The 25717-nt window shown below is 36.1% G+C and overlaps 4 protein-coding genes and 1 non-coding gene across 6 annotated transcripts; 3 read left to right on the forward strand and 2 right to left on the reverse strand.

The window, feature by feature from the left end:
• Nucleotides 1–115: 115 nt before the first annotated feature.
• TRNAV-CAC (transfer RNA valine (anticodon CAC)) lies at nucleotides 116–189 on the forward strand. Its single transcript has one exon. It is a non-coding gene; the product is annotated as a tRNA-Val (tRNA).
• Nucleotides 190–2122: 1933 nt separating this feature from the next.
• LOC105970977 (3-oxoacyl-[acyl-carrier-protein] synthase II, chloroplastic) lies at nucleotides 2123–8157 on the reverse strand. The gene is made up of 13 exons (XM_012995819.2): nucleotides 7129–8157; nucleotides 6316–6521; nucleotides 6015–6218; nucleotides 5539–5649; nucleotides 5357–5452; nucleotides 5147–5192; nucleotides 4990–5069; nucleotides 4308–4376; nucleotides 4106–4190; nucleotides 3514–3668; nucleotides 3362–3442; nucleotides 2729–2788; nucleotides 2123–2337 (listed from the first exon to the last, which is right to left on the reverse strand). Exons 1-13 carry the CDS (start codon nucleotides 7466–7468, stop codon nucleotides 2221–2223), a joined length of 1650 nt encoding a protein of 549 aa, XP_012851273.1. The 5' UTR covers nucleotides 7469–8157; the 3' UTR covers nucleotides 2123–2220.
• A 2637-nt stretch (nucleotides 8158–10794) lies between these two features.
• On the forward strand, nucleotides 10795–14967 carry LOC105970989 (P-loop containing nucleoside triphosphate hydrolases superfamily protein). 2 transcript variants are annotated; one of them, XM_088823671.1, is made up of 10 exons: nucleotides 10795–11060; nucleotides 11145–11217; nucleotides 11349–11458; nucleotides 11793–11898; nucleotides 12360–12468; nucleotides 12548–12876; nucleotides 12953–13026; nucleotides 13176–13480; nucleotides 13619–13865; nucleotides 14355–14967. In XM_088823671.1, exons 3-10 carry the CDS (start codon nucleotides 11357–11359, stop codon nucleotides 14613–14615), a joined length of 1533 nt encoding a protein of 510 aa, XP_088679797.1. In that variant the 5' UTR covers nucleotides 10795–11060; nucleotides 11145–11217; nucleotides 11349–11356; the 3' UTR covers nucleotides 14616–14967. The 2 variants fall into 2 exon arrangements, with proteins under 2 accessions (XP_088679797.1, XP_012851289.2); XM_012995835.2 differs by having other exon boundaries at nucleotides 10796–11060; nucleotides 11755–11898.
• A 3673-nt stretch (nucleotides 14968–18640) lies between these two features.
• LOC105970928 (auxin response factor 19) lies at nucleotides 18641–24156 on the forward strand. Its single transcript, XM_012995752.2, has 12 exons — nucleotides 18641–19483; nucleotides 20067–20182; nucleotides 20272–20367; nucleotides 20452–20508; nucleotides 20615–20767; nucleotides 20867–20951; nucleotides 21033–21123; nucleotides 21204–21368; nucleotides 21456–21651; nucleotides 21750–22901; nucleotides 23093–23283; nucleotides 23365–24156. The coding sequence occupies exons 1-12, from the start codon at nucleotides 19444–19446 to the stop codon at nucleotides 23546–23548; spliced, it is 2526 nt and encodes an 841-aa protein (XP_012851206.2). The 5' UTR covers nucleotides 18641–19443; the 3' UTR covers nucleotides 23549–24156.
• On the reverse strand, nucleotides 23571–25573 carry LOC105970929 (20 kDa chaperonin, chloroplastic). The gene is made up of 6 exons (XM_012995754.2): nucleotides 25413–25573; nucleotides 25081–25282; nucleotides 24484–24663; nucleotides 24236–24391; nucleotides 24049–24126; nucleotides 23571–23952 (listed from the first exon to the last, which is right to left on the reverse strand). Exons 2-6 carry the CDS (start codon nucleotides 25264–25266, stop codon nucleotides 23779–23781), a joined length of 774 nt encoding a protein of 257 aa, XP_012851208.2. The 5' UTR covers nucleotides 25267–25282; nucleotides 25413–25573; the 3' UTR covers nucleotides 23571–23778.
• Between the last annotated feature and the right edge of the window lie 144 nt (nucleotides 25574–25717).

Raw genomic sequence — 25717 nt, forward strand, 5'->3', positions numbered from 1 at the left:
AAAAAAAGTAATAGTAAATTAAGATAACTGACATGGGATTTCCGAAAGTTGATAAATATTATTGAAAAATTATGTGAACCAGCATTAATAAAAATTGGATAATATTGTCAACAACGTCTGGGTGGTGTAGTCGGTTATCACGCTAGTCTCACACACTAGAGGTCCCCGGTTCGAACCCGGGCTCAGACATATATGTTTTTTCGTAATCCGACTCAAACCTAGTGATGAACAAATTTTGGCCCAGGCCTCTCGGCCGACAACCCGCGACCCAGGCCCGTGAATCCCGGCCAGCCCAGAAATTTAATTCAACGGGCTGAGCTTCAGTTTTACTCCACTGACTGGGCCGGCTCGTGGCCAGTAACGGGCTTGTGGGCCGCCCACCAGGCCTGGCTCGCTATTGGCCCAAAAATATCAGAAAAAATCCACTCTCTTTCTTTCTCTCTCTACAATTTATCATTCCAAAACTCATGTTATTGTAGCCATTTGCAACTCTACAATTTTAGCTTTTCTCATGTTAAAACGTGACCCACGACCAAACTGGGAGCTAAAAAGCCCGATTCACCCCGATTCACGCCCGGTTTAAAAAATAAATTATATATTTATGCTGCCATAACGATTCGAACACAGGACATTACTTTGGAAACATAGGCTTACCTGACCAACAAGGCTACAACCATTTTGTTAATAAATTATTATTGAATTGTATTTATAGATCTTGTTATACTTGGCAAAAAATAATAAATACACGCTGCTGGAAAGACACGAACACGGGTCTATTGCGTGACAGACGAGACGCCTGACCAACTAGGCCAGAGCGAGTTCATAAGATAAAGATTATTTAAATATAATATAGAATGTCATTTATACTGGATAAAAAAAAAATTGAACCGGACGACCGGTCCAGAATCGGCGTCCGGACCGGACGCCCAAACCAATTTTCCGCGCCCAAAATGGGCGTGTGAAAGCAGTTTCCACGCCTGTTTTAGGAGTGGAAACTGCTTTCACACTCCCATTTTGAGCGTGGAAAATTCGAAAACCCAACACTAAAAACAGCCCCAAATTGCGATTTTTTGGGGATTTTCACATAATTAACCACAAATTCAATATATATAACTACGTTAGATTATTAATTACCTTTCAAATTGACGAGATTTTCGGATTTGAAAGAATTTGCGAGAGAGGTTGAAGGTTTTTGTGAATTTGGGGGCTTTTGGGGCTTGGATGGATTTGGGGGTTTTTAGAAAGAGAAAGAGAAAACTATTGTTAACGATATTCGTAATTTTGCTGTCGCGTAAATCATTTCAGATATGGATCTTATTAGCCAAACATATGAATTTGGCTCACTAGCCAAACAATGTCTCGTCCGTTTTTTTTTTAATTTAATAAATACCCCCTATTAAACATTGATTTTTAATACTGAAATGTTAAATGTCGTTTCAATTTTACTAATATCATTTTGACTTTAACCTGATTTTGACATATTTCTATTTTAATTTTGGCAAAATTCGAAACACAAAAATTGTAGTCCTTTGAGTTAGTTTTCTAATTCAACTTAAATTCGCTAAATTGGATGTCGTGTGACAAAGTTATGCGCATGAATTTGAATTTTAGATACATCAATACATCAAAGTTGTGGGCAATAGTATCCATTGATTCATGTATATCTTTCTTGTCCGATATCCAATTTTGGTGATTCAAGTTGGATTAGAAAACTAACTCAGATTACTACAAATCCTTTTTGCAAAATTTGGAATAGAAAATGATCAAAATCATGTTTGAAGTCGAAACGGTATTATTAAAGCTCGAACGACGTTTATCACATCCCTTTTTAATATATCATCTTTTGTAGATGTATGATTTAAAAAAAATAATAATAATAAATATAAAAAAAAATAAACATTAATTATTTATGTATAAATAATCCTGTTAGTTGGTATACTAGTCTAGAAGTGGTGTATGTTACAACCATTGTAATGAGTTGTTGCAAAAGGCTAAGACACTGTTCATCTGTTATAGTTTGCAATTATTCCTACTCAAAATTTAATTTATTTTTTTATTATTATTAATTTTTTTTTTTTTTGTAATTTTCTTGTTGTACAAATACACTGAAAACAGCCAATCATAATCAAAATCAAATTGCTGAAGCAATTTTTTATTTTTAATCAAATTACATACCCCATACATCATTCTTTTCTCCAAACTTATAAAGCACCACAAAATCTATTGAAATGGAGCAAATAAAATTGATGAATTATGGCCACCAAACCCGAATGAATTAGACAAAGCCACCTTAATCGACAGCCGTTCTTTCGTCGGTCCCACCAGCAAATTTGTATCCTGTATAAAAATGGTGTCATCAGTATTACATCTTTACGAAACAATAATGGTGTCTGAACCGAACTAACTTGGCTAGCTAAATGCATAATTCTTGATTTATATCAATAAACGCTATGTGGATTCATTGAACCGATAAACCGACTGCATCAAATTAAATTGCTCAACCGTATTTTTAGATCCCTACAGCTGCATGTTTTCACACATCTGATTATCCATCTATTTAATGCCCAAACATAATATGCAGCTGCAATTAAACATGTTCTAAACTAGTGGCTCTGACAAACGATATTTTCTTTCAAATAAGTGAATGAATTGACAAAACACGGCATATGCTATTACACTGTTAATTTACACGTGAACTTTCTCGAGTTTAGGGGCAAAGGAAACATACCACACCAGTATCTGGATTTTCAAGATTGATATTTGGATGAACCCAGCCTGTCCGGATTGCCTACAAAAAGATAAGATCCACGTTTACCATAAATTCAAGTAACTTCCAATTAGCTAATCAGTTTAAAATGTATAGCTGTGAAACAAGAACGGTGGAGCAAAAGTACGAGACAAGTGGAATGTAATGAATCATGCCATTGCACACCGTCAATTAATGAGAACCAGGGAGCATGGGTTCGACGTGAAAGCATATATACCATTCAGTAGGAATCTCAACAAATTAATCATCTGATACAGCAGCCTACAGATTTAACAAAATTGGCCTTATAATATCCGGTAAACCTACAGATTAATCATCTGATCAATAGTTAATTATGTCTCCTTCATCAAGAAAAGTGGTCCTACAAAATAGCTGGAAACTCTATCACATTAAGCATTTGATCAATAACAAAATTAGCTCTCTTTCCGTTTATAAACAAAAGTGGTCCTACAAAATAGGAAGTTGCAACTGCCCCCAGTCCCGTCACTAGGTTCCTTTTTTCCTTTTCTGGGTTGTGTTATTAAAATGAGTTTGTCCTAATGATGAGTCAGCAATAAATGCAGCATATCCAAGCTAACTAATTAAATATGTCACCTGCACAGTTGCAACTGCCTCCACAGCACCAGCTGCACCGAGCAAGTGCCCGATCATAGACTTTGTGGAGTTCACTCTTAACTGCAGAATACCCGAGTCAGCCAAAATTGCGAACGAAAACTTTTACAATGAACAATTAATATGAAATGAACCTCTGGATTCTTCCCGAAACAACGCATAAGCGCTTGGTACTCTTTTAGATCACCAGCTGGAGTAGATGTTGCATGTGCATTTATGTAATTCACATCTTCCTTCGATACTCCCGACTGAGCCAGAGCCTTTTCTATGCATAGAATTACACCAGCTCCTGCTTGTGCATACGGTAAAAAAGTCAAGCAAATGTTGCAATAAAATATAGCAAAAATAGAAGCCAGCGATACTTTGAATTTTGAAAATATAAAAACTTAAAGATGGTCAAAATCGTTGGATATTTGGAAGCCAAGAAAGAGAATTATTCAAGACATTCCAAGAAAGATCACACCTAATGCAATAATAATGTTATTTGAAAATAATAGAATGAAAATCTTGCAACAACTCAGCCCAAAAGCTACTTAACTGCCAAAAAAAAAATAGTACATAACTGCTAAAGAAGAAGATTTTGTAAGCCAGCCAATCTAAGCAATAAAACCAATCATGATCACACCTTAGGTCATATATAAATCTATATACAATTGCACTCCTCGCCCACTATGATATTGACTTTCCGACATGTTAATTCTAGGATATGAAAGAAAGAGGATGTACCTTCTGGATGAGGCTCTGTCATGTGATAAGCATCACAAGTGAAACTTCCACCAAGAAATTCAGCATAGATAGTTGCACCTCTTTTCTGCTCATCCGCGTATCATTGAAGAGATTAATTCAAATGTTAATAGGATAAGAGCGAATTCCATCTGTATATACAACAAGAGTATTAACTCTTGAACCGATTAGAGTTTGAGGATACCTTAGCATGCTCAAGTTCTTCCAGAAGTAATACTCCAGCCCCTTCTCCCATAACAAATCCGTCACGCCCCTGTCAAAACCAGAATTAAGTCAGAGAGGAAGTGATAGTTGAATAAAAAAAGAACATGGATCTTTAACTTGCTTTGTTTCCATTAGCAGTCACAAAACCCAACACTTAATGGTTCTTAGTGAGTATAATTGTCGTTCCATACTTGGGGATATAAAATCCAAATCTCTCAGTAACACAAACCCAGAACTCAGATCACGAATGACTGAATATATGCAATATAAAAATGCTAATATCCAGACATTGAAGGTATTAAATAGAGTATGCATGTTGCAAGCACAAATGTTTGCCAATACCATAAAATTTGAAGCTGTGATGCTACTGTTCTCCAGGACGGGAAACGATTTTTCAATAGCCAATGCAAACAGTTCATGATTTGTTTTCTTGCAAAACATTTTAAATATGAGATAGCTACTGAAATAATATTTCATTTGATAATAAAATAACAGTTCTACTTTGTACTCTAGGTTCTAACAAACAATGTTAACAATGGAATATGGAGCAAGGTAAATTTCAGGCATTAAAAAAATGAAATTTATGAGATAGCACAAACTTTCAACAGATTGTTCCATCCAATTCTTTCACCTATGATAAGAAATAGCATAGAGAGCATTACACTATCCCAGGGGCGCGAGGCTTTAGTGGGATCAGCGTTCCTCTGTGACAGTGCTCTGCATGCGACAAAGCCTCCTAATCCTGCACCACAGTTTACGATTAGAAGCTGAAGATGGCAGCATTTGAAACATATGTAAAGCAAGAAAAAGGAGTATTACCAATCGGTATTATTGCTGCATCTGATCCACCACAAAGCATCATGTCCTGCAAAATGTCAACAAGCATTAACATTACGGCTTACGCAACAATGAACGGGAAAATGACTTATCATTAGATATTTGCCAGGGTGATTCCGAGAATTAGAAACAAAATAAAACTAGACTGTAGAGCTCTAGTTTGAACTTGGAAGAAGAATACAAGAGACTTACAGCTTCCCCTCTGATGATGTGGTTAGCAGCATTCAGTATACAGAAGTTGCTTGTTGCACAAGCAGTAGATATTGAGTAATTTGGGCCCATCCATCCCTGTAATACAGAGCTAATTATGCTTAGAATGATACCAATAGGTTGTGTTAATCAAGTAATTATTCAGAAGAAGGAAATTGTGTAACCAAATCCATAGCAAGCATGGCAGAGCCCATATTTGTAGTTGCAAAAGGTACACAAAATGGATTCATCTTCCTGTAAGAAACCCGCAAAGCTTCAATTGCATCATTGAAGACCTGTCAAAATAGTAGAGAGGGCAGTTAAAAATTCATCTCTAGATAAAATGATGTGAATGTAGAGAATCTCATGATCAAAACAATTAGAAGTCCTCAATTTAAAGAACTTATGCCCATACGAGGGAGGATTTAATTCATTATGAACTTCAAAAATTTATAATAAGATTTGATCTCATGTAATCAAACTAAGCTATTCTCATTTTAATTCGAAGAATCATAAGCTCGGAAATGGTTCAAGAATATCTCTAAGGCCATGCTAAGTAGTGGTTCAAGAACAATCACATCTCTAACTGCAAATACACAATATGAAGTACTAGGGAGATGCCTTTCCTCACATTTTTGTGCAAACAATAATTTAACCTTACCTTCATCCCCCCCATACCAGAACCAATCAACACTCCACATTTTGATTTATTTAATTCCTCCATGACATCTTCCGTTATTCCTCCATCAGCTAAGGCCTTCTTGCCTGCGGTCAGCATGTAAAGCATGAACTTGTCCATTCTTTTGGAAAGTTTGGGAGCAACCCAGCCATCTGTCGAATATGACTTGATTTCTCCAGCAATTCTCTGCAATTGTAAATATTCCCGTAAAAATCACTTCCAAGTCAAAATCAGAAACCAGTAACCTTTAAATAATAACAATAAGACCAGAGTCAAGACATACTGTTGGATAACGGGAACAATCAAAAGCCTCTATCTCACTAATGCCACTGACTCCTTCTAGCAGGTTATTGTAGAATACATCTGGATCATGACCCAGTGGTGTCTCCACTCCCATACCTGTCACAACCACTCTCCTTTGCTTGGTAGGAAGATTCTTCTTCGTCGTAACTTCCAAGCCCGGATGTACAGATACGGCCATTGCTTCTCCTATAATTGACATGAGTTTCGAGAGAAAGCAGTGATTCACTCAATGGCCCACTAAAATGAATCTAACATATCAAGATGATAAAAGGGGTCGAAGACAAGCCGCCATCCATGTGCATGCAGAACTCTAAACAATTATAAATGTCAGCAGCTAAAAAGGTCATAAGAAATGAACCACCCACAATCACTTTGCCCATATAAAAGGGAGCAGCAAGAAACAGAGTAAGATTGCAAACCAAACTTCACCCACCGTGGAGAAAATTTAAAGTAGGTGCTAAATTTATCTCTCGCGGTTACACCCGTTCATAACCACACATAGGAAAGACAGGGGATAACCATCCAATAAAACTGATAGCATGCTTCATGCATAAACTATGAAAAATAGCAGGGCAGCCAATTATCAAATCCCAATCCAAACGACGAAATATTGAGAATTAAATCTAACAAAACCCAGTTCCTTGGTAATTAGGCATGCCAGTAAATCTCAAATTTGATGTTACAAATAAATTAAGAAAATTCATAAAAAATAAATAAAAAAATCATAAAATTAAAGAGTCGATTAAAACAAAGCTCAATCATACAGTCATATAGTAAGAGATAAAAATCTTACCAGAATGAGCAGCCGGGCGAAGGATTTTTCTGCGACTGCGATGCACCGGAGCATTCCTCGATCCGAAGCCAAAGAAAAATTCACAGGCATGCGAAGATTTATAGAACTGATCGCAGGGCTCGAAGGCTAAGCAGGAGGCCACGAGATTCGGAGCGGCGGACAACTCCGGCGCACACTTGGCAAGAGCCCTCTTCCGGCGGCGCGCCGCCCATTTGCTGAGGCGGGGCGAATTGGACGACGACAGCATGGAAACGGAGGAGTCCTTTTCACAAGCGACTGACATGCAAGCGGCCATTAGCCACGAGCACATCAACGAAGACGCCGTCGCCGCCGCCGCCATCCCCAATCTCCAATTCCTCCGCCCACACTCCACAAACCACCGCTACTTATAAACAATGTATATATCTATCTATTTTATACACACCAATGTGCGTCTCTACACACAACGATTTCTAATTAAATAAAATCAAATAAAAAATCAGTCATTTTATACAGAGAATTCAGAGCAACAGGACTCGATGGTGAGGTGAAATTAACGAGACGGCTATTCTGATTGATTTATTGATTGATTGAATCACACATATATAGAGAGAGAGAGAGAGAGAGAGAGAGAGAGAGAGAGATGATGGGGATCCAAAATGGTGTCGTTTTTTCGTTTTTAACGCTGTATCTCTTTTCTTCTGAGAAGTATCTGATTGTACACTGTGTGTGCAGTCAGTCCCACTTCCCAAATCACATACGATTTTATCTCTCTAAAACTCTTCTCTCTCTCTCTAAAACTCAAGGGCATATGTGTACATTCAGACAAAATAGGCGAAGCATCTATGACCATAAAATTTGTTCGTTATGCAATAAATTTTATGTCCCACTACATTATTATGCTTTTAAATAATTGGGCCACAAACTTAATTAACCTAAGTCAATTCCATTTAAAAAGAATCGAAAAAATCGGAATTGTGAAAATTGAAATGTGAAAGCTTGTTCCAATAAAATATTCATACGCAGATTAACGTATGCGAAACGAAGCTTATATTAATATATACATACATAGATTGACAGCAGCCTTGTTGGAATATACTCTAGTATAATGGATCGTAATTATGACAAAATGTCACGGTGTGGGCTTCAACTGAAATGACATAACTAACACTGACCAACCTTTTTTTTTCTAAATAATTTTATGATTTAATACCACTTACTTAAGTCTACTTTGGCTCGATAATTGCATCGATTTGCCCCTATATTTGAAAAATTGTCTCAATGTAACCATTGTTATTAGTTTTCAGACTTTAACTCCGTTTAATCTATTTGAAAATTACAAAACCACCCCTCTCAGTTTAAATAATTATTAAAAAAATCAAAAAAATAAATAAAAAATAAATTATGACTTGATGTTTTCTCGTTGTCTTGAACTTTCTATTTTTTTTTTAAATCCTAGATGCGATAGATTTGTTTCACTTCGAATTACATTTGAAGCTTATAATTTATACTTAAATAAAAACTTATATATGTTTATATACCATATTTGTAAATATACCCCTATAATTTGTATTTACACCTGATGATGTTAAAAATAAATCACCTGGGGTGTTAAAGTTGGGAGAGCAAAGTAGGTCACGTGCTCACGAGCTAGATGGTCCTGAAACACTTTAATTAACTTAATAATCCTGCGAACAGAAAACACGTAATCTAAGCAGGGGTTGATCCGGCGGAAACCCCTCCGACGCTCAAGTCAGACGTGAGGATAATCGGTAATAGCCGAGAGAATTTGAGTATAAAAAGTGATTTAATAAAAAAAGCATACCTTCATTAAATGGATTTAAGTTCTATTTATATTTTATTGATTGGGCCGAGATCAATTTCTCGGCCCAACCTTATTTGAATACAATGGGCCTCTTTCTCTGGCCCAACCTTATTTGAATATGATTGGGACTCCGTAGAAATAGCTATTAAGTTGGGCCTGTGACCCAGTAAATATAGGTCTATTGGGCTGGGCCAATAGGCATGTCAACACCTTTCTCCCAAGTTCCCGTATACCTATTTTTGGGATATGCCGTTTTCCTGTAGGGGCGTACTAAATCCTACCCTAAAAATCACTAAATCACGCACAGAAATTACAAAAACTCTCTCTCTACTTTAAAATATTTCTCACTCTAACCCTTTTGTCTCTTATTTCTCTCATCACTTTATTTTCTCAAAATTATTCAAAAATTATTTTTCTTGATATAATCATCATGAAAAGCATTTTTAAATAATTTATTTTTATGAATCAATAATTAAAAAAAATTATTCAATATTTAATAAGTATTTCAATTATTGTTTTAAAACGCTAATAACATTAGTTAATATTTAATTACAACAATTAAATATTCAACCAATTAAAAAATAATTGAAAAAGAAAAACCTAACCACTGAATCAATCCCGGCCGCCCAACACCCCCACTTCCTATCCGCGGATGCACGTCCATTAGGGGTGGGCAATCGGGTCGGGTTATTCGGATAATGACCCGACCCGGTCGGATTTTACCCGGCCGGATCGGGTAATTTTTTAATTAATCGGGTTTTACCGGGTTCGGGTACCCGGCTAAAAAAAATATATATATTCTTACAAATTTGGCCCACTTTGTAACTTAAGCCCACTGCCCACTAGCCCATTCCAAGTCCATTCTTATTTTTGTAAAAATCTTATATTTATAATTTTATAATAAAATAAAGTAATAATAAAAAACACATTAAAAAGTAAGGGAAGCACGCCCCTGAAGAAAAAAAATATCCTATTTCTTCTACAGTCTTGTTCCATCTTCTCCACCAATTTCAATTTCCAGTTTCTTCTCCGGTGGACTGAAGGCCGAACGTCGGTCCTCACTTCTCTGAATTGGTGAGTCTTTGATTTTCCCCAATTTGGTTCCTTATTGTTTTTTTCCGAATTAGTTCTTCACCATTCTAGGGCAAGAAAAAACAATATCCAATCTATTTTGTTTGTTTTCTTTTGTTGATTTTAGACCGTTGAATATTTGAAGTTGTCTGGAATTTGTAAGTTTGAACTGATTTTGTTTTGTAAGTTTGAACTGATTTTGTTTTTGACTTCTGTTGTGTATTTTTTATTTGTTGTGATCCTGGGAGTGTGAAACTGTTTTGGGAATTATGAGGTGTGATATCTAGATTTTGATGTATTAAATAATTATTTAAAAAAAAAAAATCAGAACAGCAAAACCCTTACCCGGTTATTTCGGGTTGGGTTCGGGTAATTTTTTTTTTTTTTGCAAAAAAACCCGAATAACCCGACCCGACCCGAATGCCCACCCCTAACGTCCATGGCAGCACTACTACAGTTGCTTCTCACGTATTCTTAAAATATTCCATTAAATTGGAATATTTTGTGTTGATTTTGTAGTAGAAGATGCGCAGGGTTTTTTTGTGTTGGAAAAGATTTTAGAGAGAGAATCTTTCAGCTATTTGCGTGATTTGGTAATTTTCGTGTGTGATTTAGCATTTCAATTTCCTGTATCACCGTTTTTCCTTTCGATTTTTTTTTTTTTTAATTCGTATCTTCATTTACCTTAAGATTTGAACGTGGGCTCAACACATTTCTTCATCGGCGTTATTTATTTACGGCCCAAATCCACACGTAAACGGGCTTGAAATAAACAGCTGGCAGAAAAAAAGCCCAATTATTTACCCGCCGTTAGAATATAATCCCACCGCTGCTTAAACCCTAACTCCGGCCGATAGGAAATTCTGTAAAATTGATAGCAAATTCCCCCAAATTGGATTCTGGAAAGTTGATGTAAGCTGAAAAATGGAGCAGAAGAAGAATAATAAGAACAATGGTGGAAGAATAAAAGAAGAGAGCAATACTCCGTCCGAAGTATTCGCTTCCTGCTCTTTCTCCAGTCTCGGCCTTCATCCCACACTATGCGACCAGCTCAAAGGTTATTTTTTGTTTCTGTATCTTACAACCTGTTAATTATGGTTGCAATAATTTAATGGTTGCTCTGAATGTTTTTGTTTTACAGAGAGGATGGGGTTCGAGGCGCCGACGCTGGTTCAGGCTCAGGCAATACCAGTCGTGCTCTCCGGCCGACACGTGTAATTTCAAATTGGCCAACTCTTTTTTCTAGTTTTAATTTTTGTGTTGTGTGATTGTGGAAGTATTTTGTATTTGGGACATTTTAATTTTTTATTTTTTTTATGATTGCATTTGGAATTTGTAAAATTAGGCTTGTGAATGCGGCGACGGGCACTGGGAAAACTGTCGCATATCTGGCTCCGATTATTCATTTATTGCAGAAATTTGATCAACGAGTTCAGCGGTCAGATGGTACTCTTGGTATGTTTCATTTGTTTCTAGAAAATTGAATGTTTATTCTCATTCTTGGACCTGTATTCAACTTCAACGCGGTATGCGTAATGTTTAAAATATTGATTTCGGAGGTTCGGGCTATAAGTGTTACGCTCCTCATTTTTATGCTTCAACGTTTTTGTTAACTTGCCTGCATGAAGCGATTATATTAGCTTGAGGTGAAAATTTATGAATACATCTGTTTCTGCTCGTGTTTCCAGCTTCCACACCCTCTTCCCATCCTTTGTGAAAATTGTTCTGGAGTAATAACATATTCAAAATAGCGTTGGTTCTTGTACCAACGCGTGAATTATGCATGCAGGTGCATGAAATATTGCAGAAGTTGTTGCATCGTTTTCATTGGATTGTGCCTGGCTATATCATGGGTGGCGAAAACAGGTCGAAGGAGAAAGCTAGGTTAAGGAAAGGTAGGAACTGCAGTTTGTTTATTCTTACTCTGTTATTTTGACTTAAGCTTCATGCTAGCAATTCAGTTCGATAGTATTGGCATTTGGAATCAGCTTTTTTCTTTTTAGTTGTCACAATATATCCTTCATTAAAATATATACTTTGTATGACTTTTGTTCCCAGCGATATGCGATTAAGTTTTTTTATTTTATTTTTTATTATAAAGGTAGTTAAAGACTGTTTCGATTATTTTTAATTGAAAGCACCCTGAACACCAAAATGGCAAGTTTAAGCCTGTGAAAATTAGCCAAAATTTTGGACGAATAAATGGGATTCACTCCTCCAGTTATCAACGGAATATGCAAAAAATAATTGCTTCTACACATGCAAACAAAGCATTCATGTGAACTTTATATGTGTGTTTAGATAAATAGGATCTAGTTAGCCCCCTCAGCAATATTTTGACTAGGGTTGTTTCCAGGTGTATCTATCCTTGTTGCGACTCCTGGACGCCTTCTGGACCACTTGAAGAATACCGCATCATTTGTGCATACTAATCTTCGCTGGATAGTATTTGACGAAGCTGATAGGTATTGCACTTTGTTCTTCATAACCGGCTTTGAACGATAATAGAACTTTGGTGTTCCTAATATGCTGTTTCTCTTGTAGGATTCTTGAACTAGGGTATGGAAAAGATATAGAAGATATACTAAATTTTTTGGGCACAATAAAAAATAAAGCTGCGGATCCAGAAGTTCGGATGCAGAATTTGTTGTTATCAGCTACACTTAATGAGAAAGTGAATCAACTTGCTAATATTAGTTTAGAGAATCCAGTCACGATTGGTCTTGATGACCTGAAGAAGTTGCAAATTGCAAATCACAAGCACTTTTCAGTTGAATCTGATGGGGTCGATAAAGCAGAAGAACCCGGAAAATTAAATTCTTCAGAGAAGGAATATAGGCTTCCTTCTCAGTTAGTTCAGAGGTACATTAAAGGTACGGAATCTTGTGACTTGTTTATACAAACTAATCATCTGTTATTCACGTATTTAATAGTTCACTTTTTTGGCAGTACCATGTGGTTCTCGACTTGTTTTGCTCCTTTCCATTTTAAAGCATCTCTTCGAGAGAGAGGCTTCCCAAAAGGTGAGGCTCAGTCTGAAGACCCTATTTGTAAATTTGATCTTTACTTTGTCGGTTTTATATATTTTATTTTTTTTAGAACTTCTAGGTCCAAAATTTTATCTATTTGATTTTCTTTGCAGTTACGATTGACTGTGCCTTCCATTTTACAGGTTGTGGTATTTTTTTCGACATGCGATGCTGTTGATTTCCATTATTCTCTGATAAGTGGATTTCTGTGGTCTGCCATGCCGCAATCAGAAAAAGAACAAAGAACAAAATTTTTAGGATGCAAAACTTTGAGGTTACATGGGAGCATGAATCCCGAAGATCGTAAAACAACATTCCAAACGTTCAAAACAGAAAAATCCGCTCTTCTATTGTCAACAGATGTATCTGCTCGAGGCCTGGATATCCCAAAAGTCAGATGTATCATACAGTATGATTCTCCAGGCGAGGCCACTGAATATGTTCACAGGTATATATTATTATATTTTCTCATGACCTGGGGCTGATGTCATATTTGGGCCTTTTTCCGATTATTTTTTATATTTTCTGAGGGTGTATAACTATAGTGTAATCTGCCTTTCGTATGCTATTTTATTACCCACTTCAGGGTTGGAAGAACTGCGAGGTTGGGTGAGAAGGGAGATTCTATACTGTTCTTACAACCACTTGAGATAGATTATTTGAAGGATCTGGAGAAACATGGGGTGGCGTTATCGGAATATCCCGTTCTCAAACTTCTGAGTAGCTTTCCTTCGTATAGTTCGAAGAACCAGGCCAACAAGTTTGTTTCAATAGAGATGCATCCATGGTTGGTTGCTTTGCAGAGAGGTTTAGAATCATTTGTCTCATCGGAGGTATGTTTCATCTCTTTGAAGACACGCTTTACATGTTTTATTTACTAGAGTAATGCATTAAGGCATCGTTTGGTTGGGGAGATTGGTCATGATTAACTAAATAATTTGAGTTAGTTTGATGTTTGGTATACCCAATAACTTCCCGGGTCGACCCGGAAATCTTATGTTACCATGGCTTTATCTTGCCTTGTAGGGAGCTTTTTTATTGGACCTTCCATGGTCTAATAATACAATTGGGTTTCATTAGAATATTTAATCTTATCTCGGCTAATAGTATCTTGTCATCCAAACAAAGTCTAATAGTATACATATTATTTTAATGCTATGTTTAGTGCAAATCAGTGGTGAAATTATTTGTATCAATCTCATGTTATTTATCTCAAGGTTCTGAGATTTCTTTTCTATTTCCATGTTACATTTTGGGCTGAGTTTCGATTTTAAGAGGATTAATCTTGTAATAATAGTTTTCTTTCGTGTTTATTATGTCAGCCAAAGGTGAACAAATTAGCCAAGGATGCATTTAGCTCGTGGGTCCGTGCATATACTGCACATCGTGGTGAACTGAAACAGATTTTTACGGTGAAGAAACTTCATCTGGGACATGTGGCCAAAAGTTTTGCGTTGAAAGATCAACCTTCAATAGTTAACAAATCAATCCAAAAGCAATTGAAGCGGAAGAGGGACGACAAGCAGAAAATAAAATCAAAGAAGAGGTTTATCAGTAAATCTCGGGTCGTGAGTTCTGAATAGAGAAAAGACTCTATAGCTCTGCATTTTCTCGTTGACTTTAATTGTGGCATTCGAGAGTAATTAAGAAGGCAAGCATAAAGGTTAGCACTCTTAACATCTATATATACATATTGATTTATTATTGCAGAAGTTAAATGCAGAAGCCGATTGCTATCGATAGTAAGCTTTATGCTTCGGTTAAGTGTACCTTTATTATCCTTTTGAGTATCATTCACTTATTGAGACCACTGTTGTAATTTATACGATTTACTGTCCGTTTGTTACATTAATTTCTATACAGGCTGTGTAACATACGTACTATTTATTCGGATTCTAGAACTACTCCGGTGACACTATTTCTCGTTTCTGTAAATTTTACGGTTTAAAAAAATCCGAAGTTGCAGCTAACAAGTGCTGCAGAATTAAATAAAACAAAGATCTAACGTAGTGGTGGTATGTACACTTAAAAATAATTTCAGTAAAAAATAATAAAAAGAAAAAACAAATTATCTTAATACATGATAAAAGTAAACAACACATCTACCCCATGGTCCATGTATCAACGTTGTGAAAGATGGCTAGTTTCAAAGATGTGATTGGACTGTGAGGCCCAGTTCATCAACGTCAGGTCAATTTAGTCCCCCCCTTGTTTGTATTCAAATATGGTCCCTGACGTGGATGTTTTTAATTCTGAAATAGTGGGCCTCTTTGTGTATTAATTGCGGGCCGTTGGCTCGTGATTTGGCCCATTTTAGGATTATTCGGCCCGGTTTTGGGCCATGTTTATAATTTTATTATGACATGATAAATATGCTTTTATTTTGAGAAGATACAGTTTATGACTTGATAGTCAAATCATGTTTAAAGAGATCAGAAATATTAAAATATAAAAAAAAAATCTGGTTTTTTAATGAGGTATTTTAGATTTTTAAATAATTGTACTAACAATTTGTTCGGCCTTTTCACGATTCCTCCAATAATCGACACGATTGGACTCCTCCCTTTAAACGTTGAACTGTCTTCGGACGGTGCAACAATCTTGTTTTGAGGTTCTTGAAACCTTCAAACCAAGATCACAAAAAGTAATTGCGTAACACAATATAATATCCAATATGATTATGGTATATCATTTTCAGATATGAATAATATTTCTCATGACCTACCAAAAATAAACATCAATATTCTAATTCATTATTTGATAGTCTCCTCCTCATAAGTCATAAATAGAGGAAAGGAAAGATACTTCTTATCTAACCTTAACAAGATAACACACACACACACACACACACACACATATATATATATATATATATATATATATATATATATATATATATATATATATATATATAAATAAACGTAAATTACAATTAAAAAATAAACGTAAGTTTTTGTGAAATTACATCCAGCCCACCCCATAATGTAGATTTCTTACATCTGCCCCCTATAAAATGACGTTAATGTAAGAAATATACGAATTACACAAAGTGGATTTAATTGTGGAAAAAAAAAGACATAAATCTCAAGCAAAATGACTATGGAATGTCCCATCTTGAATTATTATAATGTTTTTGTTATAACTTTGTTCTTAATTAACTATTAAATTCCGAATAATGACAGGATGTAAAAAGAAGTTCAAATCATTATTTTTCAGAAAACCTCGCAATCAAGTGATTACTTCTTTCCAGCAAATTAAGATTATTACAGTAATAATAAACCCAATCATAGGTTTTTATAGGAATGAGTTATATGTACATATAATTTTTTTTTTGGGTACTAACATGATTGATTGAACCCCACCTTATAATGGTGCAATAAATATAGAATGTGGGTTTTTTTTTCTTTTTTCTTTTTTAATTATTAACCGTAGGTCCACAAATATATAATACTTTTGGATTTAAAAATAAATAAAATCCTAGCTAGCTATTTTTTCCCTTGATGGGATAAGTGATAACAAAAAAAAGTTATAGTGGAAATTGAAATATCGAATTACACCTATTTCCATTCAATTATTCGAGTTTCGGATCGATTGACACAAATTCACGTGTCGTGTCCATACTGGTAGAACGTCCGTTCCGGGACACTTTTCCACAATTAGAGATATGGGAGAAACAAATTAAATAATAATTAATTATCTAATTAATTTATATATAAAGGGTTGGGCAATATGACATGCCACTCAAATGATGTCTCCGGTTAGGTATTCACATGGTCATCATTCATCAATAAAAGTGATTTAGAATAAATAATACCAATTAAAAAAAATATATTCAGGCCAAAGGGAATAAATCATTGGATACCTTTACTAAATCTTTTTTCTTTTGATCATAGGGTTGATTTGAAACCCATGGAGTATAATATAAGGTTTTCAAAAAAAAAAAACATAAATAAATAAATATAATAATAATAATAATAATAATAATAATAATAATAATAATAATAATAATAATAATAATAATAATAATAATAATAATAATAATAATAATAATAATAATAATAATAATAATAATAATAATAATAATAATAACTATCTGTGTATTTATTTATTTAAATTAAGGTCAGCTCCAAATCAATTAGAATTGACATTATATTGTGCATTTTGCTTCATAAGTCAAAATCATTAATTATAGAGTTCCATCTTGTCTATTTGACATTCTGTCTATAATTTCTTTTTGTTATATATATATATATATATATATATATATATATATATATATATATATATATTAATTTAAATGAATCAAACTTAGAACTAAATAAAATTGCAATAATATATTTATATTGGTTGGAACATGGTGTCTCTATACATGTTCATTACCATTATTTTTTTAAAATAAAAAATAGTTTAGTATTAATTAATTAACAGTTAACATCATAGTTAATGACTTGATTAACTTTGTGGCATGTGCAAATCCTCCGATATTTTCGGCTTAGTGGTCTAATGAACTTGTTGTTCTTTGCATATCTTTATGATGGGGACATCATTTAATTAATTAATTATTATAATTCACTTAAGCTGCCATCCTACATTTGTGCCATTTCTTAATTGCATATTTAAATAGATACATACTTTATTCCAAATAAAATTATAATATTCTTGGTACATCGTGTATTCGCGATACATTGATGCGTGGATGAATGATCACTGCCCCTATTTTATAAAGTAATTTGGTACATCCAAATGTGAATCGACAAATAATTAAGAGATGATTTGCTAAACATTTTCGAGCACTAATAACTTTTTAAATCATAACAGTCATATTTTCGCATTTCGTTAAAAATTTCTCAGGCAGTTTAGCCACAGAGGTTAGTCAGAAAATAATTATTTTAAATTGAAAATAGCTTCTTATTCTCCAACTCAGCCGTTCTCACAAAAGATGGCATTTCTTTCACGCTTCCGCCTCTCTCCACCAGTTGCGTGCCGCTGACTATGTCTCATCCGCAACATCATTGGAAAAACAAAATGTTATTTTCACTTAAGATGTATATTTTCAGTCAAAATTCTCCAATTAAGTTGTCAATTTTCAGTCTAAACTCTCTAACCATATTGTCTATTTTTCAATCTAAACTGTCTACTTTCACTCTAAACTGTCCAACGACCTTTTAGTAAATTCTAAATATAAGGGCGGACCGTTAGTTATACAAAATATTTTTGAGGAATTCTTAGCAATTTTTTCCCAATAATCAAAGAAATCTAAATATTGGAAAATTTCTATTACAAAGAATCTATATAAACTTCATGTAACACAGTTTAAAAAAAAAAAAAGGTAATTAGTGAATAAATAACTTCACTATTCTCCTTTATTCTGGAATAATCATTATTCTCAAGATCCAATGCAAGATTTCCTTTAAGTATGTGGCTATATATTATTCGGGTTACCAATAATTTGGCTTGATTGTTTACTGACAATTCGTTTAACCGGGTAGGGCCATAAAATCGGGTAAAACCGCATTTTTATCCTTTTATATTATAATAATAATAATTTATTTTATTTCCTTTATGCTTGAATTTTATTGTATTTAAGTTGAGCCCCTAGGCACCTATCATTGTAGTACTACTATATTGAAGTGTAAAACAATTCTTATTAAAATAAAGTGCAATTATAAAGCTTAACCTTTTTAAGTAGAGTGTTAATTAATTACATCATTAAATTAATCCATGAGTAATTAAATAAAGATGAAAAATCAACTATATATGTAATGAAAGAGGTGAACACGCAATATAATGCAGTTTCGTTATTTCTTTAATTCTCCTCCGGTTGGTTATATGTCGGCCTGTTCCTCTCTAGTACTCTACCCAAAACACACACACACTCACACACTCACACACGTATATATATATACGTATAATATGTATGTATGTATGTATGTATATATGACGAGCATGAATTATTACAATTATACGATGATGGAGTGATGGTTAACTGACTATCGTACAATTTACTTCTGCAGATAAAAGAAATTAGAGTTGGTTTTTTTTTCTTTTTTTTAATTGGGGTCGGGTTTTCCGGCGAGTTCGGAGATTCCTTGCACCTCCCGCACCGCCTTGATCCCGGCTGCTCCGCCGCTTCTGTGTGTGTATATATATATACACACACTCTCCCACCACCGGCCTTCCCACGTGGGCTAGCTACTACACCTTTCCATTTGTAGTAAATTTTAATTTCTTTTACAAGACAACCTCCATTGTTTGATGGGTAAGCTGATTCTAATTGGCTGGTGCTTCGTCAAATTGAGAGTGGATTATGAAATAAAACACGTGTTTCGAGACCACCTCAATCTTTCACCTCCCGCCAATTTTGTCTTCTGTTGAAACCGGGTTTTTAATTGCAGAGTGAATTTTGAGCCGATGAAGATTACATCGGGTGAATTAATTCCATCCGCAGAAGGTACTGTTCATCTGTTAGTGATTATTTTTTTTTAATAATTTATTTCCATTTTTCAATCATTTCCATATGATGAATTTCAAGTGTTTTCACCTTCTCTGTTTTTTCATTGCTGTAAAAAGAATAATGGGTGAATCACGGTCACTCCTCAAAGTAATATCAAATTACGAAAATACCCCTTATATTTAGGTAATTATGAATCTTCTTATATGTCCACTATTGAGGTGTCAGATTTAGTGGAATTTTCCAGTGGAATATTCTCAATTTTGTACCCGTATTACCCCATTCGAGCTCCATGTTTTGAAACAAGATGATCATAGCATGTGTCTCTTGACTAGTAAATATCAGATTGTGGTGCATCAGAAACGGCATTTTTTTACAAAACGAGTACAAACTAGACAACATTCCACGAAATTCAGAAGATTATTCTGTTGAATTTGACGTAGATGTGTAAGAAGACTCATAGTTGAAGGGTGGTTGTAATTACCCAAATATGAGGGGTATTTTCATAATATATCCTTACTTCAGGGAGTGGCCGTAATTTACCCGATTTACGTTTGTAATATCTTTTTATAAATATAAACAGGAGAAAAGAAGAAGGTGATGAATTCAGAGCTATGGCATGCTTGTGCCGGCCCTTTGGTATCTTTGCCACCTGTAGCAAGTCTTGTTGTTTATTTTCCTCAAGGCCACAGTGAACAAGTATAGCATTTTTTTTATTATTATTTTTTTTTTCGAAATATATATCTGAATAAAAAAAAATGTTTTTGGTGCTATTTATAAATATAAAGGTGGCAGCATCAATGCAAAAACAAGCAGAATGCATCCCAAATTATCCCAACCTCCCTTCCAAATTGATCTGCATGCTCCACAGTGTCACCTTACACGTAAGACAAGACGGAAGTCCTAAACTAACATTTCGCACCTCGATTCATGGATTTTAATGGATGTAATAATTTATTTTTCGTTAGGCTGATGGCGAAACCGACGAGGTGTATGCTCAAATGACTCTTCAACCGGTTACCAAAGTTTGTCGCCGAATATTTCATATCTAAATCTGTTTTGAGTTTAGTGTTTATAGTTCTTGAGAGTATCGAAAACCGAGTTGATTGACTATTTAATTTATTCGTGTAGTATGATCAGGAGGCGTTACTATCCGATATAGGGCTTAAGCACAACAGACAACCTACCGAGTTTTTCTGCAAAACTCTTACAGTTAGCGACACTAGCACTCATGGCGGCTTCTCTGTTCCACGTCGAGCGGCTGAGAAAATCTTTCCACCTCTAGTATGCGATGATTTTTTTTAAGTCTATATTCAACTCAATTCGTTCCCATTTACGTTGTAAAATTCAATTTTATTTTTATTTTTTGAATTTTGTTTTTAGGATTTTTCAATGCAACCTCCGGCTCAGGAGATATCGGCTCGAGACTTGCACGACCAAATCTGGACATTCAGACATATTTATCGAGGTATAATTTAATTTGTTCGAAAGACTGTGCATTTACGTTTTGTCGTGTTTATGTATTCATATATAGATTCTCAATTTTCAGGTCAACCAAAGAGATACCTACTGACAACGGGTTGGAGTGTGTTCGTGAGCTCTAAAAGACTCGTAGCTGGCGATACGGTTATTTTCATAAGGTACAGACACGAAGTTCTTTTGCCACCTCGTAATTTTTTATTTTTTTTGGCTAACTCTGAAGCACAATTAAATTATGTAGAGACGAAAAGTCGCAGCTTCGGCTAGGTGTAAGACGAGCAAACAGACAGCAGCCCGCTCTTTCCTCGTCTGTAATATCGAGTGACAGTATGCATCTCGGAGTTCTTGCGGCTGCAGCTCATGCCGCTGCAAATAGCACCCCATTTACTATATTCTACAATCCTAGGTAGTAATAATTAATACTACCGTTTAAATTCGACATTCTTAAATCCGAAATGCCAAATCGAAATGTTATTTTGTGACACTGATATAGGGCTAGTCCTTCCGAGTTTGTGATCCCGTTTGCGAAGTACAACAAAGCGATGTACGCGCAAGTTTCGTCGGGCATGCGGTTCAGGATGATGTTCGAGACGGAGGAATCCGGTGTGCGCAGGTACATGGGAACCGTTACTAGCGTGTGCGATTTGGATCCCGTTCGATGGAAAAACTCGCAGTGGCGTAATCTTCAGGTACTACATAAATAAATAAATACTACTTAAGAAAATGAAAACCTTTATTATAACAAAGTTCCACCGCAAGGAGTTAATATTGTCGATCTCGTCCGTAGGTTGGATGGGACGAATCGACAGCTGGTGATCGTCCGTCCAGAGTCTCGATTTGGGAAACCGAACCAGTTGTCACTCCATTTTACATATGTCCTCCCCCATTTTTCAGACCTAAGTTCACGACGGATGATGTTTCGGATATGGATAATATGTTTGGGCTAAAAGATGCTTCGAGCTCGATTTTCCCCGGGCTGAATTTAGTCCAGTGGATGAATATGCAGCAGAATCTCGGATCCCACGATCACTCGAAACTATTGGACTTCCAATCTCCAGGGTTATTACCACCTAATCTTCGAAACCATCAAAGTCAACCAATCGGTCAAATCGACCAAGAGTCAACCCGAAACAATACGCAGCAAACATCGGTGTACCCTCAGCTTGCATGCAACGTGCAAATGCCGCAAAATGAGCCGTCTTCTAACAGAAGCGCGTTACCTATGCATTCGACAAGTCGGGAGTTGTGTTTCAAGCAATTCACCGAATCGCCATCGGGCATCTTTCAAAATAGATCAGAATTACAGAGTTTATCTCAGATGCCTATTATGGGGGGCCCACAATTACACCGTGTTTCGGAGCAGATGCAACTTCTTCAGAAACTGCACCAGCAACAACAACTGCCCTCGCCATCGATCAATCCGGTGACGGATTCTCAGCCGAAAAACGATTTGCAGAACCAAACGGGACCTTATGCATTGTTGAGCGACACGTTTATTCACCCTCTTCCTAACTTTAGTCATAGTAAGATAGACGTTCGAATAAAGCACGAGCTGCCAAAACACAAGAGTGCTGACATGGATGCTACTTCTTCAGCAAACTCGTATCACCAGCAGAATAATTTTCCGATGAACGGATTTGATGGAGATGTTCAGTCACATTGCAGAAACGGGTTTCCTTTTGGGGCAACGGGTATTGACGGATTTGCCCCTGATGCTCTGTTGTCGAGGGGAGGCTTCGACTCTGGCAAGGATAATAATAATATACAGAATATTGAGACAGAATTGTCGTCTGGAATCAATTCTCAGTCGTTTGGAGTGCCGATAATGTCTTTTAAACCAGGCTGTTCGAACGATATTGCTCCCGTAAACGAGACGTGCGTTCAGAATGGCGGGCTGTGGTCTAATCAGACTCAACAACGTATGCGAACATACACCAAGGTACCCCCCTCCCTCCCTCCCTCCCTCCCTCCCTCTCTCTCTCTCTCTCTCTCTCTCTCTCTCTCTCTCTCTCTCTCTCTCTCTCTCTCTCTCTCTCTCTCTCTCTCTCTCTCTCTCTCTCTCTCTCTCTCTCTCTCTCTCTCTCTCTCTCCACATTGATAGTTTTGTAAATATTGTTCGAAAATGTGAAGGTTCAAAAACGGGGATCGGTGGGAAGAACTATAGACGTTACTCGATATAAAGGATACGAAGAGCTTAGGCATGATCTTGCACGTATGTTTGGAATCGAAGGGCTTCTAGAAGATCCTCAGCGGAACGAGTGGAAGCTGGTGTACATAGATCACGAAAACGACATATTACTCGTCGGAGACGATCCATGGGAGTAAGTATTTCAAGCCAATTCTTGCTCTGATATTTTGAGGAACAATATTCTCGATTTAATATTCGTGTTTGCAACAAGCAGGGAATTTCTGAGCTGTGTTCAGAGCATAAAGATATTATCGTCTTCCGAGGTATCGCAGATGAGCTTGGATGGAGATTTAGGACAAATTCCAGTCCAAAACCAAGCTTGCAGTGGAACACACAGTGGTAATAATGCATGGAAATCACACTACGACGATAATTCTGCCTCGTCATTCAACCGCTAACGATAATTTAATTTCTCAGCAATTTCGGGAATGCATTACTTGTTGCTCACTAATTGTATTCTCAGATTATAACCAAAAAAAAAAAAAGGGAGAGTTCTTCAGAAATTCGAAACTCATTACACTAGAGATACTTTATCAAGCTGCAAAAAAAGGAACATACTCGAGTCTAAATTACAACAATAACACCGTTTATAAATTATTTAAACCGAAGGCGAAAGAGTGGGAACCGACTAAGCTAAGACAGCCATAACATCAGTAGCTCTAAGTGCTATGTACTCTTTGCCATCGTTGCCTTTGAAATCATTGCCAGCGTACTTTGAGTACAAAACGGTATTCCCAGGAGCAACCGACAGCGGCTTCCTCTTGCCCTCCTCGTCTAGTGGACCGGGACCCACTGCAATCACCTGTTTAATCGAGAACAACGCTTATGTGGCGATCTCCAAAACAACACTGTTAATTCAATAATTCGAAAAAGAGGGTTCCAGGAATTGTAAACTTACTGTGCCGATTGAAGGCTTATCCTTGCTCGCATCGGTTAAGTACAAACCACCAGCGGTTTTCTCCTCCGCCTCAGCCACCTGAAAAAAAAATCATCTTTTTACCATCTATTGCTACATCTCACTATCACTCAAGTCACTTTTTTTTTGAATGAAAAGCTCGACGAACACAATTCAATTTAGGTTCTACCTGTACGAGTACTCTGTCGTTCAAGGGTTTCAAATCTTTAATATCGTCAGTGACAAGAGTACCGACAATATCATCCTCCTTGAGAATAAGATGCTTCAATCCATTGAACTCTACTTCGGTTCCTGCGTACTTCGAGTACACCACGTGGATACCAGTCTAGACAAAGATACCACGATGAAGTAAACCAACTGATCATTTGTACAAAACGTAAAACACAAATAATAATGACATATAAATTCTGGTAGTACCTCAACGCTAACATCGACCTTGTTCTTTCCAATCGTACGGCCTTCTCCAACAGCTACAACCTCACCCCCTTGAGATTTTGGTTGCGCGGTTGTCGGAAGTAAGATACCCCCCGAAGTTTTCTCCTCCGCTATTTTAATTTTCACCAACAACCTATCGCCCAATGGCTTGAGGGTAGTGTACTGAAAGGTTCATAGTGTAAGTGATGAGTAAATATATTAATTGTACTTACACACGCGAAAAAACAAATCAACACTATGAAAGGCAAACAGAATCGAATCTAGAAATCGGAGGCAATCCATTTTATCGCCCATTGAACGACACATTGATAATGTTTCTTGATTGAATAGAGAATACTGAATCTAAATATCAAAGATACCCCTTTATCTTCAATTGAACGACACGTTAATCGATAAGCGGACAATCAGACAGCATCTTATGAAGCAAATGAAAATTCAACACATAAATTCAGCTTATTATATCAGCAGAATACATAAAACCAGTAGCATCAATATTCAATATAAGATCAAAATAAAAAATAAATCAGTAGACAGAAGTTGCAATACTGAAATAAAAAACAGAAGAAGCTATATATATACCTTAGGGGCCACAGTGGTGGAAGCCTTGACAACAAGGCCGCGGAATGAACGAAGGGGCACTGCATTCTGCTTCAGAGGCGAAAAAGACGAAACATTTACTGATTTCGCTGCCTTCAGCCCTTCAAATGAGACAAATCCCTTCGATGAAATTGAGGATGCAGCGGAAGTCAACTGTGCAGCTGCCATTTTTCTTGCTTCCGAACTGAAATTAACAAAAATATTAAAAATAAAAATAAAAAATCGAGGCTATTAAATTGGAAGAAACGCCGTGAAATTGAAAGAAATCGAGAGACGATTTGGGGGAAAAACGAAGGAGTGGAAGCAGATTATACCTGCGAATAGCGAAGAGTGAGGTGGGTTGAATGAAGATATGAGTGGTGGTTTGATTTGATAGATTTAAGAAAGAGGATAACAAAACCCTAGAAAGTTCTGCAAGAGAGGGGAGGGGGTTTTCTGCAAATGATAAGAGGGTTCTAGAAGTAATTTGATGGATGTACTTTTTGGTAATTTTACCCTTTCATTTTTTGTATGACTGCCAATTTGGATATAGCTTCTGGGCTAGCCCATTGTTTTTCGGCCTGTTATTGTTTAATCGAGAATATATTTTTTGGCCCATTATGTTTTTATGATAAGTGAA

The sequence above is a fragment of the Erythranthe guttata genome, chromosome 10 (assembly GCF_056151865.1).
Source record: "Erythranthe guttata isolate IM_541 chromosome 10, IM_541, whole genome shotgun sequence".
NCBI lineage: Eukaryota > Viridiplantae > Streptophyta > Magnoliopsida > Lamiales > Phrymaceae > Erythranthe > Erythranthe guttata.